Here is a 16,272-nt window from a genome sequence, read left to right as displayed (position 1 = left end):
TTGAAGTTCTACTGCGATGCTCAGGAGTGGAGGACTTGCCTAGCAGGCATGAGGACCTGGGTTGTATCTCTAGCACTGGAAAAAAAATGTATGTATGTATGTATGTATGTATGTATATGTACACATATGAATGAACCACAGGAAGCATGCAGCCCATTCTCCTGTTCGCTGGGACTAGGAAATGGCACCCACTGTAGAAAAGTCGGGGCGGCGCCCTTAAGAGTGACAGGTCTACAACTAGGTGGGCCTCTCGCATTTTCATTTCTTGCTTGGCCCCTAAGCACTCTAGTCTGTGACTCCCACGCATACTGCTGGTCTTCAAATTTCAAGCCCTCCCCTCTCCCCAAAATGTGCTGAAATCAATTTGGTAGGTCATGAAGAAGAAAGACATAGCCATGTATCCTGAGATGGCTGCAGATACCCCCATGGATACCAAAGCATTCAGAGGTTCAAGACTGCATATCAATAAGCTAGTACCTATTGCTTATACATATTCTCCTGTATGCTTTATCATCATCATCATCATCATCACCATCATCATCATTACCATCATCATAGTGTGTGTGTGTGTGTGTGTGTACATTTGTGTCTAATTTTTCCTCTCCTTGGGGACTAAACTGTTTGTCAGACTTGGTGGCAAGCACCTTTATCTACTGAGCCATCTGATCTGCCCTCCTTATCTGTGTGCTTTAAAATCATCTCTATACATTGCATCTGAACACAATCTAAGCACTATAAAATTACTTGTTAGAGTAATGTATCAGATATTTGTATTCTTACTATTTTTAATCCACTCTTCAGTCTGTGATTGGTTGAAGGAAATGGGTTCATGGGTACAGAGTGCTGGCTATTTAACAAAAGAGAGAGGAAGCATCAGAGGACCCTCCTCTCCCCACAAACACAGTGATTTTCAAGTGTGCACGAGTTTGGGAGCAGGAATAAGCTTTCCCCAGGGATGCTGGGTACAAGCCAAGTGTGTAAAGCAGAGATCCTCCCTGTGGGAGACCTGTGAGTGTCTGCTCACACAGGTGCCAGAGAGTCACCATCACAACACTGGAAAACCACTACCCCAGGCGATAAAGTGCTACAGGGCTTACCTGAATGAGCAGAAACCCTTCTGAGAGCCTGAGCCTGCACAGATTTTCCGGCACTGTGCTTCCTCTGTAAAGTACCAGGGTCCTGGCACACAGGGACTTAAGTCATCTTTTCTGATGTGCCACTCTGGAAAGACCCACCTCTCAGTCAGCGCCTTGCTCTGGGTGTCCCGGGCTGCCTGCAAGTCCTTCTCCAGTCGCCTCCGGGCCATCTCGAGCTGCTCCACCTCTCCCTGGGTCCATTTCCGGGGGCTGATGAAGCGCATCTCCTTCAGAAGTTCTTCCTTCTCATTGATGAGAATCAGCCGGTCCCTCTCTGAGTCTAGCACCCCAGGCCAGGCCTCACTGTCAAGTTTGGCCAGCTGGATCTTAAGGTTGGCGATCCTGGGAGTTGAGGATGTATGAGAGATGAAAAACTGTTGTGGGAACTGGGGAACAGGTTGTCTTTTTCTAAGGACATGGAGTACCAGTATCCAGGACATTCTTGGAGCAGACTTTGACAGTTACTGCTTTCTTCTTGATCAGGTTTCAGCCTGATCAAGACTGCAGGAGAGACAAGATACTATGGCAGGTAACAGCATCGTAAGAGCTGCTAAGACCCCTGAGCTCTAAGACCCTGGGTGGGGTGCTCACCTCTCTGAAGGGAATTTTAAGATCTCCTTCCTGAGTTGGTGGCTGAAGATTTTGTACACACACACATGCATGTACACATGTATGCTCACAAAGCACAGTATTTGGCACATATTTAGCCCTCATTATCATGAACTTGAAGTTCAGAGACCCAGAGTTAGAAGTTTTGGACTTGACTTTTATGATGGAAAGAATAATTTATTGGGAAAAAATGTTATTTGAGGAGCTGGGGATATTTGAGGGTTCTGTGGTTTAACATGTGCTTTCACATAAACAAGATATTGGGTTTGATTCCCAACAGCAACAACAAAAATCATTTTGGTATCCAAGCTTCTAGCACAATGCCCGTTCTCTCTTTACATGTAGAACCCTGGAATCAAATTCGGGTTGTCAGCCTTGTTAGCAAGTGCCCTTCCGCACTGAAGGGGGCTGCTGTAAATTTTTTAAATTACATAAGCCCCTAAGTGCACAAGTATTTTTAGTACAATAAATAATCAGTTTACACTTTTCCACAACTGATCTGGAAAGGATAGATTTATTACTTTATCACCGTGGTGGTAAAACCTAATGGCTTGAGTCTATACAGGGGGCTGGAGATATGGCTCAGCAGTTAAGAACACTGACTGCCTTTCCAGAGGTATTGAGTTCAAATCCCAGCAACCACATGGTGGCTCACAACTATCTGTAATGGGATCTGATGCCCTCTTCTGGTGTGTCTGAAGACAGCTACAGAATACTTATATATAATAAATAAATAAATCTTTTTTTTTTAAAAGAGTCTATATAGCCATGGAACGTATAACATTCCTGGAGTACAAGCATTTGGAAAAAACAAGTGGTTAAAGCAGAAGGTGCTACTTCAGGATTTATGATTGATTTCATACTCTGTAGGGTTGGTGAAATGGCATAGCAGGTTGCTGTTTGGCGACACACCAACAGAATGGGAAAAGATCTTTACCAATCCTATATCTGATAGAGGGCTAATATCCAATATATACAAAGGACGCAAGAAGTTAGACTCCAGAGAACCAAATAACCCTATTAAAAATGGGGTACAGAGCTAAACAAAGAATCCTCAACCCTGGAATACCGGATGGCTGAGAAACACCTAAAGAAATGTTCAGCATCCTTAGTCATCAGGGAAATGCAAATCAAAACAACCCTGAGATTGTGGTGACCTCACACCAGTCAGATCAAAAACTCAGGGGACAACACATGTTGGAGAGGATGTGGAGAAAGAGGAGAAAGAGGAGAAAGAACATTCTTCCTCCACAACCACTCTGGAAATCAGTTTGGCAGTTCCTTAGAAAATTGAACATAGCACTACCTGAGGACCCAGCTATACCACTCCTGGGCATATACCCAGAAGATGCTCCAACATGTAATAAGGTCACATGCTCCACTATGTTCATAGCAGCCTTATTTATAATAGCCAGAAGCTGGAAAGAACCCAGATGTCCCTCAACAGAGGAATGGATACAGAAAATGTGGTACCTTTACACAATGGAGTACTACTCAGCTATTAAAAACAATGAATTCATTGCAACTGGATGGAGCTAGAAAATATCATCCTGAGTGGGATAACTCAATCACGAGAGAACACACACTGCATACACTCACTGATAAGTGAGCCCAAAAGCTTGGAATACCCAAGATACATCTCTCAGAACACATGAAGCTCAAGAAGAAGGAAGACCAAAGTGTGGATACTTTGGTCTTATTGGAAAGTGGATCAAAACACCCATGGCTCACAGCCAACCAATAGAATGAGCATAGGGTCCCCAGTGGAGCAGCTAGAGAAAGGACCCAAGGAGCTGAAGAGGTTTGCAGCCCTGCAGGAAGAACAATAATATGTACCAACCAGTGCCCCCTGGGCTCTCAGGGACTAAGCCTCCAACTAAAGTGTACACATGGAGGGACCCATGGCTCCAGCTACATATGTAGCAGAAGATGGCCATTTCAGACATCAATGAGAGGAGAGGCCATTGGTCCTGTGAAGGTTTGATGCCCCAGAGTAGGGAATGCTAGTCAGGAAAGTATGGGGAGGGAGAATCAGGGGAGGGAGATGGGATAGGGGGTTTTTGGAGGGGTAACGAGGAAAGGGGATACCATTTGAAATATAAATAAAGCAAATATCTAATAAAAAAAAATCAGTCAACAGAGCCCATGCAGTGTGGAAGGAGAAAACTCCACAGAGTTGTATTCTGACATGCGCCCAGTGACCTGTGTGCCTTCACACGATGGCCCAGCACTTAAGTCATATGCGTGTGATAACAATACATCAGGCCGTAATCTTAGCTCAACAGTAGAATATTAAGTGTCTAGCATGTGCAAGGCCCTGGATTCAATCCCTGTATCCTCACCCTGATCCCCCAAATTGTAAAAAGCCTTCCTGAACTACAGAGCAGTCCAAGGCCAGCCAGCCTGGATAACATAGAGAAACCTTGCCTACAATAAACACACCACACACCTAGAGAAACAAACAAAGACAAAGCTGTTGCACTTGTCTGGAATGCTTACAGCCCTGGGTTCAGTCCCCAGTATAACAATAACGAAAGACTATCACAAATAACACTTTCTCGGTGAAGTGAGAAATATTCACAGTCTTCTTTAGCTTGTTGCGGAGCCAAATCAAACAAACTTATTACTTCTTCCAACCAAACCAATTCCAAGAACACCAGAAAGTGTTGACTATAGAAACCAAGACAGGTAAATAGAAAAATGACTAGGCTTTGAGGTTAAACAGATCTGGGTTCAAACATAGTTCAGCTGTTCCTCTAGAGTGCCCCCTTTGAATTCGGGATGATTAACATATAAAGATGATTCCATCGACCTTTATAACCTATGTGAGGATTAAATAAGAGGTGGCACACACCTTTGAGCCCAGCACTGGGGAAGCAAAGGCATCTCTGGGAGGCTAGCCTGGTCTACAGAGCTAGCTTTAGGACATGGCTACAAAGAGAAACCCTGTCTCAAAAAAACCAAAACATGAAACTAAACCAAACCAAAACACCAACCCCTCCCCTCCAAACACCAGAGGCATGTTCACAGGGACCCCTCCGTGGGAGTTATGACCATGATCTTTCCACAGCTCCAGCCATAAATTACCTTCTCTTTGCCTCTTCATACCGAAGGCGCAGTCTGACCTTCTCGGCCAACTGATTGTTGCTGCTGGTGCTGAACTAGAAGACAAAGAAGAACACAGTCAGGAATTACACGGTGGCTGCGGTGAAGCCGACGCTGAGTGAGGATTCAGTAGCTCATGGGTGACTTGACAGGGTATGTAGGGAGAGCCAAGAATAGTCCCCAGTCACTGGGCTGGCTGCGTAGACCGTGGGGAAGATGGTTAGACAAAATACTTTTCTTCCATTGGGTCCAGAAGAACAGTCTCAAGTATGTCAGTACTTCAGGAAAAGGAACCAAAGGCCCATAGTACTGTAATCTACTAGCCAGAAAAAGGGCCAAAGCAGGTTACAAATACACAGAGGACTGCAGGTGAGAGGTAGTAGAAAATACACACTATCCAACCTGGGCACACCAGGCAGAGGCTCAACTGAAAAAGCCCAGGGTAACCAGAGGACAATCCTAGAGTGTTAAAAGTATACTTGGTCCGGCTTTCTGGGGGCTTGGGATTGGATGAATGGCTGGGACAGGGAAGGGGAACAACCTGTTTCTGTAGCTGCCTGTCAGAAACAAGAAACTTCAGGCTTACGGGATCACACGTGGAACAAAGAGCATCCCCTTACTAGTGGGGGGCGGGGGGGAATAGCTACAGAAATCAGGCAGGGGCAGCATTTAGCCAACAGAAGCCAGGACACAGGTCCACTCAACGTCCTGGGCTCCAGGACAGCAAAGGCTCTCTGAGGATCACACTTACTGTGGCCTGGTCCTACTTGGCCACTTTCATGCCTGGTGGTGTTTATACTACCCACTCCTGGGACCAGGGTGAACCTTGGCACCAAGAGGCAGCAGCTGTCTGAAAGCTGCAAGCACTGTGTGGGGAACAATGAGAGAAATGCACTCTGCTCTCCAGCTGGTCCAAGAAAACCAGATCGGAGCTACCGAACAGTATGAAAGAGAAGGGAGGAAGATGCTTCACGCATTAAAAATGCATTGTGGACAGGGCCTGCAGGCACCAGCTTTTGGCAAACAGTACTTAAAACTGCAGGATCCACAACACTGGCCTTTCCTCATACCACCATTTCATGTCTTCTGGGGCCAGCTGAGCTCCACAGAGCCAAGTCGGCAGCCACAGGCAGTTCCTTAGGTGGATCAATCATAGGAAGCCTCCCAGAAGCCACCCCGGCCTACTCACACTTCCGGAGATGTCTGTCTGCGAGCTCACGTCCAGGAACTGCTTTGGCATCGGGAAGCTCGAACTCTCCAGAGAACTACTGCTGGACCATAGGTCGGAGTGTGACCCTCTGTCTGTCCGGAAGCCATCCTTCAGCATGGCGAGACTCTGCAGTGTAGGAACGGGTTGGGGTGGGGGTACAGTGAGTGTTGTCTCTCATTGTCAGTGCCCTCCGGGGTCTGGGAAAGAGACTGGGGACATAGATGGTGGTAAGCGACCAGCTGAGTGCTGGGAATTGAACCTGCATCCTCTGGAAGAATAGTCAGTGCTCAACTTTGCACAAGCGAGAGTCATTCAAGAAGAGGGGGAACTTCAATTGAGAAAACGCCTCCAGAAGGCAAGCAGGTAGGGCAATTTCTGAATTGGTGATTGATAGGGGAGGGCTCAGACCATTTTGGGTTAAGCCTGAGCAGGTAGGGAAAAGGGTAGACTGGGAGGAGAGAAGGGAGGAGGTGCTTCGATCCGGATGTAAAATGAGTGAGTGAGTGAGTGAATGAATGAATGAATGAATGAATAAATAGAAAGCAGGCTGAGCATGCCATGAGGAACAAGCCAGTAAGTGGCTCTCCTCCATGGCCCTGCATCAGCTCCTGCCTCCAGGTTCCTGCCTTGTTTACGTTCCTGCCCCCAACTTCCTCCAATGGTGGACTAGCACTGAAAGGGTAAACAAAATAAACCCTTTCTCCGTCAACCTGCTGTTGGCAATGGTCTCTCATCGTAGCAATTAAAACCCTAACTAAGACCATTGCTTTACAGGTATGTCAATTACAGGTGTAATCGATTCAAAGACACCACCACAACGTGTCTTTCCAGCTCCACAGCCATTGTGCTGCACCAAACAAGTTCTCTGAGGAATTATCGGATCATTCTCACTGTACCCATGAGAAGCTGGCAAGTGACAGAGGGGTGTGGTGCCCTGAACCTCTCGTCACAAGCAGAACTATTTGCTGTCCCGAAGCACCCTGTTCTTGGGCAACAGTTCTGTTGTTTGCTGACGTTTCCTTCCAAAGCTAGCCACGGCTATTCTGAGTCTTTGGACTCCTGGTGTCAGCGGAGTGATGGCAAGGTGTCTTCAGAGTTAGGTGGCTTCTGAGTGGGGGTTACATTCAGGGCTGAAGCAATGGGCTTGTGAACCACATGACTCGGGGTCTGACTGATGGCGCTGCTACTTGCTATCCGAGCCAGATTGTCCTTGTCTGTAGAATGGCTACAATCTGAGCCACACATGCAAAGCAGCTCTATCACTGTGTTGTCGACTTATCTCTGTGATTCAGTTCCTAGCTCAGAGAACAGAGGAGACAGACTAATGGACATTATGATGTTCAGGTTAAATGGCTCTGTCACTGGTGCATCAAAAGCAGGGTGGTAAGGAGCTGGCTTTGGTTGTACAACCAGGAAAAGCAGCCATTCTGACTTTGCCACTGGCACTGACTGAATGGCCTTAGTCACTCAGTGCTTCTGGGCACTTCTCTCCTTTATAAAAGGGGGCAGGGGGCAATCTCAAGAAACCTGGTGGAGGGTAAGTATAACAATAGGATTGTGACCCAAGAACAGGGTGCTCATGGACAGCAAGGAGTAGCTGGGCTTGTGACAAGAGGTTTGGAGCACCGCTGTCACGCGCCAGCTTCTCATCGGTACGATGAGGATGATCAAACAATTCCTCAGAGAACTTGTTTGATGCAGAACAACTGCAGTGGAGCAGAGATGCCGCTGAGTGTCCTCTAAGTGACTGCACCTGTAACTGACCCGCCTGCAAAGTGGCTGTCCTAGGGTTACAATTCAAAACGCCTATGATTCTTCCTTTTAATTTCAAACTACTGGAGTTACATAATAAATTATCTTAGGGATGGGACCAAAGGCTAAACACAAAATTGATGTTTCATGTGTAGTTTTATACACACACACAGCCAGAAAGCACCTTGATATTTTTGATGCACCTATATTATTGTGTCTGTTGTGTCTGTGCCCAACACATAAAGATGGGTATAGAATTTTCCATGGCAGTATCATATTAATGCTCAAAGGGGAAAAAAAAAGTTTGGACTAGGGAAATTCCTCAGATACTGAGACTCAGTAGCTTGTGTGGTATGGGTTCCGGGGGACCTGCATCCCTGGGGGCTCACGTCACATCACCTTGATCAAGTCTTGCTTCTCCTTTTCCCCACAGGTGATGGCTTTCTTGATGGCTTTGGTTTCCCTCAGCACAGCCTGGGCCTCGTCCAGCTTGTAGCCACCCTGAGCATCGGACATCCTCTCGTCAATTCTAGAGGCCAGGAAACAGGAGGGATCAGACATGAAGGACAGGGAGAAAGCACAGGCGCTCTCCGGTCTCCCCTCTCCATCCCGCCCAGCCTTCTCTTCATCTCTTCAGTACTTGGTGGAGAAGATAAGGAAATGTGTGTGGATGCAGAACACAGAGGCAGCGGGGTTCTTAGAGAGGGGCTCTACTAAGAATGAGCTCTTACTGTAAATCTTTCCGATTCCCTCCTGAGTCCCTGAGGCTGGGGACAGGGTTCCTATAACACATGCCCAAGAGCTAAGAAACCTACTTGTCTTGTTGCATTGGTAACTTAAGCCTTTATGAAGTAGAATCCTTGCTTTAACTATGGTACCCTGGAGAACAAAGTTGAACAGGACTGAGGGAGTTGGGAGTGGGGAGATGGTCTCTCCTGCCCCATATGTTACAGGCTATTGGAATCCCAGGCACTGATTCACATACTCTTAATAATACCCCAGGCTTGCATGGGATTACTTCCTGCCAGGTGACATAGGCTATACCTTTAAACCCTGGGAGACAGAGGCGGGCAGATCTCTGTGAGTCCCACATCAATCAAGGCTATACAGTCTCCAAAAAAAATTCTTTTCCATGATAAATTGTCCAAATATATGGTCCAAAATCACCGTTGGTGGAGAGCCACTGTGCTTAGCTTTGTGGAGTCGGTTCTGTCCTCCTCATCTCTGATCGGGTTCTGGGGACTGGGCTCTGGTTCTGGGGACTGGGCTCAGGTGCTATCTTGCCTGTCAAGCGTTTGTTACCTCCTGAGCTGTCTCACCCCCTAAGAACCCTGTCGGTAGTAAACACACTGAATCACAGGACTCAAGAAAGGACACCGGTAGGTAAGGATAAAAAGACTCCCAGCTGTCACACCGGTCCCTAGCTGTTGTGCCAGTCTGCGGCGCTGTGCTGGTCTGCGGTGCTGTGCTGGTCTGCAGCACAGAGATGCAACCACACATACCTCGGTGTTCTAATGAAGCCCAGGTTATGGCATCTGCCTGGCCGTGTCCAGAGAGAGAAAGCTGTTCTCAACGTCAAATGGTATAAAGGACTTAAATCCTGAGAATTAGGAAGTAGCGTCCAAATGTGAGGGATTAAACACCCTCAGCTTGGAGATTATTGGTTTATCGGGGCCCTATGTGTCGAATTGTTTTGATGAAAGTGAAGGCTGTGTAAAGGAAAGAGCTGAGTGTGTCCCCCTCCTCCTTTTGATGAGCTGAGATCAAATCCAAGGTCATACGCATGGGTGGCAAATGGCTACTGAGCTATGACTTAAGACAGCAGAGAGGGCTGAGGAGTTGGGGTTCTGAAGAGGACGAGGCTGTGGAGAAGATTCTGAGGGCAGCTATTTAACTGCTTCTTTCTTTCTTCAAAGGCAGGCCTGAGACTTCGGCGGAGGGTGGAGAAAGGGCAGTTTAACAGTCAAGGGGACACCACAAACCCATTATAACAGGATGAGAAATCCTAACAGGCAGTCTTCTCTGGCTTCCTGCTACAGCCAAACTGTCCTCAGCTAAAAATAGCCAGAGTGGGAAGCTACTTGGAAAGGAGGAAAAGCGAGAAAGCAGGTTTCCACCCTGGCGGCCCGCATGGCCTGGAGCAGGAGAGAGGGCAGCAGGGAGGGGTCCCCACACTGCTGCCCCCTGCAGTTTCTAAGGCTTCCGTGGGGCGAAAACAAAGCCCCAATTGTGTCTCACACTAAAAATAGCTTTGTCTATTCCTTTCGAGGACTGGGGCCTGGGCAGGCCTGCCAGGTTGGCTGAGATCTGTCTCAGATTTAGTCTGAAAAAGTTCATGTAAGGAGCATCGCTCCACAAAGCTCTGCAGGTGATATTCCACAGAAACATCCCCAGGACATGGCCAGGATGCGAAGTGGTCCTGCCCAAACTGTTGGCGGTGTGAAGTGCAGGGGGAACACTGAGGCTTCAACAGGTCTGAAGGCTGGGTGGAGTTCTCCTCTGCAAATGGGGCAAGAGTGGCTTTGCATTCCCAGAAGGACCGACAGAGCAGTCTGTGTGCCGGGCTGCAAAGAGTTTTACCTGATTTCACCAGGCCCTTAGCAACCCAAGCTCTGGAATTTGGCTGCAGAGAGCAGCTCTGAGAACACTTGGGATAGAACTAAAGTAAGAAGGGACCGGGAGAGAACAAAGGATCACCATTGTACCATTATACACTCAGTGAAAGAATCCTTTCGGGTGGAGGGTAAAGGGAAAGAGAAGTGTGTGTATGTGTGTGTATGTTGGGTGGTGGGGAGATATGCTTTAGGATTTCCAAATTATGCAATTGTCCTTTCTCTCAGGTCTTTGAGGACTCACATACCCAGCAGCCTCAGAAAGCTAGGCACAGCCTCTGACAGTAGCTGGTTCTTCCTACCCTGTCCACACGACTCTGGCAAGGGGGCTTTGTGGAACATAGAAAGACCCTGTCACGTCCTTCCCCTGCCTCCTCCAATGTGATAGCCTAAGCCTTACTTCCGGCCTTTCACAAGGAGTCAAGCTGCAGGCCCAAGGCTCCCATACTTTGGTTTGGATTTTTTTTCTTCATTGTCTTTGAGAGATTTCCTTTGGTCTTCATCAACCTTTCTCTTTTCACTCATTCATTCATTCATTTATTGGTTTGTTTATTTAAATTTATTTACACTTCAAGTGTTATCCCCTTACCCGGTTCCCCCTCTCTTGGAAACCGCCTATACCATGCCCCTCCCCCTGCTTCTATGAGGGTGTTCCTCCACCCGCCCACCTACTTTTGCCTCCCCACCCTGGGGCATCTATCAAAACTTCATAGGACCAAGGACCTCTCCTTCCACTGATGCCTGACAAGGCCATCCTCTGCTACACATGTAGCCAGAGCCATGTGTACTCCTTGGTTGGTCTCTTCCCTTTTCTTTAAAATAAATTATTTATTTCTATTTTCTGTGCACTGGCGTTTTTGCCTGCATGTATGTCTGGTCTGTGTGAGGGTGCCAGAGCTAGAGCTACAAACAGTTGTGAGCCACCATGTGGGTGCTGGGAATTGAACCCGGGCCCTCTGGAAGAGCAGTCAGTTCTCTTAACCACTGAGCCATCTCTCCAGCCTTTTTTTTTTTTTTTTTTTTTTTTTTAAACAAGACAAGACAACAAAACAAACAGAAACCTCTTGTGGCTGAGTATGAATCAGGTTCACGGATTCTTAGACATAGCTGCTCGACAACTCTTACCTGGCCTTACCACCATTTTGAAGGCAGACACATCTGCTCTCAGACAGAGAGGAACTGCACATCAATCTCTAACTGTGTGACGGTGACTCTGGAAACTCCCCAAATCATGCCTGAAGAATTGAGGCTCACCATTCCCAGGCTCTGCAGACACCGGAGGCTTCCCGGTGGGAATGCCTGAGTCATCTCTCCCCAGACCCTGAACAAAAGTGGTGATGCCAAGGAGCATTAAGGGCCCATAGGCTTTTTGGGTCTGGGGAGAGAGAGTTATCTAGGGTAGTTCCAGAGAGGGACTGAGATGTGAACTTCAAAATCCAAAAGCTCGCCAAGCACCACAATAATAATTGATAGTAATTCAACAGTTCTGAACTGGAGGTGTAGATTGTGGGGGACAGACTGTGCTTATTAGCACTAGTAGGGTTCAATTCTGGGGCCCAAAGAAGAAAACTGTAATGAGGGCTAGATGTCTCTCAAATGCTAGCACGTGTATAGCTGCTGGGTTCCATCCGCAGTATCAAGACAACAGGTAAATAAAGAACAAAAAATGGATACTATTAGGTCTCAGGTGGTCGGTCTGTTAGAAACGATAGCTCAAGCTGGTGACAAAAGCCAGCATTCCTTAGGACCCTCCGAAACTACCAGTTCCCATCTGTCAAAAGGATTCTCTCCCTTACTTCAGGCAGAAGGAACACATGGCTACTTGTGGGGGTCTCTCAGCACTCCAAAGCTCATTCTGACCTCCAGGCTCCCCAGTACCACAAGCACCTATTCCATATCAGGACCTTTCCTCCCCGCAGCAACTCATACTCCTTACAATCCATGTGATTTGTCCACCCACTTTCTCTATCTCTAGTTATCCTTTCTTACTATCTCTTACACTGTCTGTCTGTCCCATCTGTCCGTCCACCCATCTACCCACCCATCCATCCACCCACCCACCCATCCATCCACTCACCCATCCATCCATCCATCCACCCATCCACCCACTCACCCATCCATCCATCCATCCATCCATCCATCCATCCATCCATCCATCCATCCATCTTTCTACCCATTCACCCACCCACTCACCCATCCATCCATCCACCCAGCCATCCATCCACCCACTCACCCATCCACCCACCCACTCACCCATCCATCCACCCACCCACCCACCCACTCACTCACCCATCCATCCATCCATCCATCCACCCACCCCATCCATCCACCCACCCATCCACCCACCCACCCACTCACCCATCCATCCATCCATCCTTCCATCCATCCATCCACCCACCCATCCATTCATCCATCCATCATCCATCCATCCACCCACCCACCCACTCACCCATCTATCCATCCATCCATCCATCCATCCATCCATCCATCCACCCGCCCACCCACTCATCCATCCATCCTTCCACTTACCCATCCATCCATCCATCCATCCATCCATCCATCCATCCATCCATCCTTCCACTCACCCATCCATCCATCCTTCCACTCATCCATCCATCCATCCATCCACCCACCTACCCACCCACTCATCCACCCACCTACCCACCCATCCATCCATTCATCCATCCATCCATCCATCCATCCATCCATCCATCCACTCACCTCACCCACCCATCCATCCTCCGTCTCTGGCTGTCCTCATGCTCTCTCACCAAGCCCTATTCCCTGGCTCTTGCTAACTCACTATCTCAGCTACTCTCTCTTACTCTCCTGCTTCTGCCCCCTCGCCATGTTCACTCTGCTTTCTTTCCTCTCTGTTCTTAACTCTTCCAGATGCTGCTGCATATTTTCTCTTTCTTATTCACAATACAAACATTCTGATAAGAACTGAGACATCACATGTTGACAGTTGCTTTATGGTGCCCCTTTGAGTATACAAAGAAAGTCCCAAATGTTCTTGGGTTCTGGTCCTGATCTGACCTTGCTGGTTGGGTGACTTTCTGCATATCATTTTCAACACTGTCAGTGCCTTCATCCACAACAGGGGGCACAACACAAACTATTCTCAAGGAGGTAAAGAGAATGAAACGAGGCAGCTGTTAGATCAGAGCTGCCTAGCAAGCAGCAAGCAGCAAGCTTAGGTTAGGGTTGCAGAATCACTTCCTGAGACTAAAAAGACAGCTAACTAGAAAGCCTCCCCCATCCTCCCCGAGTGCCAGGCTCTGTTACGTCCTAGACGGGGGTTTTCTAGCTCAGTTCTGACAACCATGGACTTTTCAGATGATGCCATCAAAACTCAGAAGGGTTAGGTTATTATCCAAGGTCCCAGGTACCTGGGTTTTGAACCCTGGCCCACTGCCTCGTGAAGATACATTCTTAATCCTCTCTGCCAGGGTATGTGTTAGAGCAGGTATCTTTCTCTACCCTAGACTGGAAGTCTGGTCCTTCTTGTGAAGAACTGTGGGCAACCAGGCTGCAAAGGAGTCTCATCTGGCCAGCTATCACACTGGGAGGAAAAGGGTTTCATTGTCAGATCAGCAAAGGACAAGACTTTTCAATGCTGCTACATGGTGACAATGTGGTAAAACAGGTTTGTTGAGGATCTGAGGAGAAGAAGAGTTTGATGTAGAGCTGTTGATGTGGGGGAATGAAGAGCCTTAAACTATCCTTCGAAGCTTCTGGAGTTACATACAGACACTGGGTTTTAATAGGTCAAAGTCAGGAATGTCTGCATTCATACTATTGTCCTGAATTGTCCCTGGTATTCCTTAAAAATTACTAAGGAACACAGAGTACAACCCTGACCAGAATGAAGTTAGAATCTTGATTCAAAGATATGATTGACATATATGCATATAAAAATTCAACACATATAAGACATATTAAAAAAATATAAAAGTCATAATTATAGGCTGGCATTTACTGAGCATTTTGTATACAACTCAGTTTCCTCATCTATAAATGGGGATATAGCTAAAAACAAAACAAAACAAAACAAAACAAACACATTCTTTTGGGATTACCACAAAGATCAGATGGACATCCTCATGCAGGATCACCTGAAGGGGTTTCCTGGCACATAGCAAAGGCTTTACAACTCCTCATGGCCATAATCAACATCACAGCAGTGTACAGGAAATAAGCAGCTGTATTCCTGACTTAGCCATAAGCTCATTTCTATAAATGAAAATGACATCTGTCTATTCAGTGTGTAATCTCTTTATGCCACCCACGGGGGACCATGCACATAGCCGGGTGCATAATTCCCTAGGAATGTGTTCATTGCTAAAAGAGACTGCTATTTCCTCAGTGGGTACTACTAGGTAAAGCAGCAGCTTAGTTTAGGGGCTGTGGGACTAAAGGGTTTGCTTTGTCTGTGTCTGACAGTCTAGTAGTCAATTAGTGGAGCTGAGGCAAGCGCAGAAATGATTAACACTTGCTTCTAGGACTGTAGAAAGAGCTCTAGGATTGGAAATGACTCAGTTTACCTCCACCCTGGGGTGACGGCATCTTTAGTAAATGCCAGTGGAAAAAAAAGTAGAGTTGTGAGAGATGCGTTTTGAGAAGGGAGGGGCAGGGAGGGAAGGTGGGGACCCGGGGTGGACACCACCCCACGTCCTCCACGGCGGGGCAGACTCACTTCTTCAGGGTCTGAAAGCCACGCTCCTTGAACTGTAGCTCATGTTGCAGGTGGACCATCTCTCTCTTCAGCTTGTTGACCTGGACAGCAGAGGACCACATAGAGGAAAGGGTCAAAGGTGGGTTTGGGGCTGTAGTCTGGGAAGGGGAACCCAGAAGTCCCTGACTGTATGACTGACGCATAAGGCCACATTATGTGTCCCCTATCTGATGGACACATAAGTCACAGCACCCTCCCAGCCAGTGTCCACGAAGGTCCTGCTAGCCGGTCTCTACACCAGGGAAACAGGAAGTCATCAGCAGCTGCCTGGGATAGAGGCAGGCCTTCCCACCTCTTAGCTACTGGATCTCTTCCATACCACTGACTTCTCCTTATCCCTCCTTGCCTGTCGTGACGAGTGGGGATGACAGGGATTACAGCTTAAAGCTGGTGACGGACCCAAAGGCGCTTTGCATCTCCGGGCAATGAGAGGCAATGGCGTAACTTTAGAGGTAAGACGTGGCCAAGTGCCAAAGACTGCTTGCAGACCATGTTTGGCCTGGGAAGTGCTGGTGAACTTTAACTGAGAGCTACCGATTGAGGTCTGAGAGAGTTCATACACTGACCCTTCATAGACAGTTCTTTCCAAAACCACCTGACATCTAGAAACACAGTGGGGCTCACATTCCAGTATGGGTACAGTATACTAGTGCTGAAAGACTTTAGCTCAGACAGGACGAACCAGCCTATTAGCCCCCCATATTCCATCCTGCCTCAGGCCTCCTCCCTTATATGCATTTATTTTTTTGTATGTGGAAATTACTCAGACCTGAGGGAAACTAGTGTTCAAAATAACCAGGCTGAACAAGCCACTTAACTGCAGCACCTTAGTTTCCATCTCAGTAAAGTGGGGTAATAATACATATCCCCTAAAGTAGTCAAGGATTAAGATGATACAGAGCAGGCAGCAACTAGGAGGAACAAGAGGCCATCAGACTAAAATGTCTGCTGAGGACTCGTTTCTTCAGGCAAGGTTCTTGGTCTCTGCTCTAAAGGACAAAAGACAACGTTCAGGGGGTGACACTAGGTCGGAGCTGAATCCCTGCACTGTGCCTGGCACAAGGTGAATGCCTGTAAAGGCAACTGCTAGCACCATTATTAATACGACAA

General features: G+C 47.5%; 1 protein-coding gene across 1 annotated transcript in view; it reads right to left on the bottom strand.

Moving 5' to 3' along the window:
• Wwc1 (WW and C2 domain containing 1) overlaps window positions 1–16,272 on the bottom strand; it is a 148,339-nt gene that overhangs the window by 45,493 nt on the left and 86,574 nt on the right. Inside the window, exons 5-9 of the mRNA XM_052197045.1 lie at window positions 15,124–15,203; window positions 8,212–8,341; window positions 6,040–6,186; window positions 4,833–4,906; window positions 1,236–1,478 (exon numbers count right to left, since the gene is read on the bottom strand). Coding sequence (XP_052053005.1) covers window positions 1,236–1,478; window positions 4,833–4,906; window positions 6,040–6,186; window positions 8,212–8,341; window positions 15,124–15,203 — 674 coding nt within the window. The remainder of the gene's footprint in view (window positions 1–1,235; window positions 1,479–4,832; window positions 4,907–6,039; window positions 6,187–8,211; window positions 8,342–15,123; window positions 15,204–16,272) is intronic.

This window comes from Apodemus sylvaticus, chromosome 10 (genome assembly GCF_947179515.1).
Source record: "Apodemus sylvaticus chromosome 10, mApoSyl1.1, whole genome shotgun sequence".
Classification (NCBI taxonomy): Eukaryota; Metazoa; Chordata; class Mammalia; order Rodentia; family Muridae; genus Apodemus; species Apodemus sylvaticus.
This window is presented reverse-complemented; position numbering and strand designations above follow the sequence as displayed.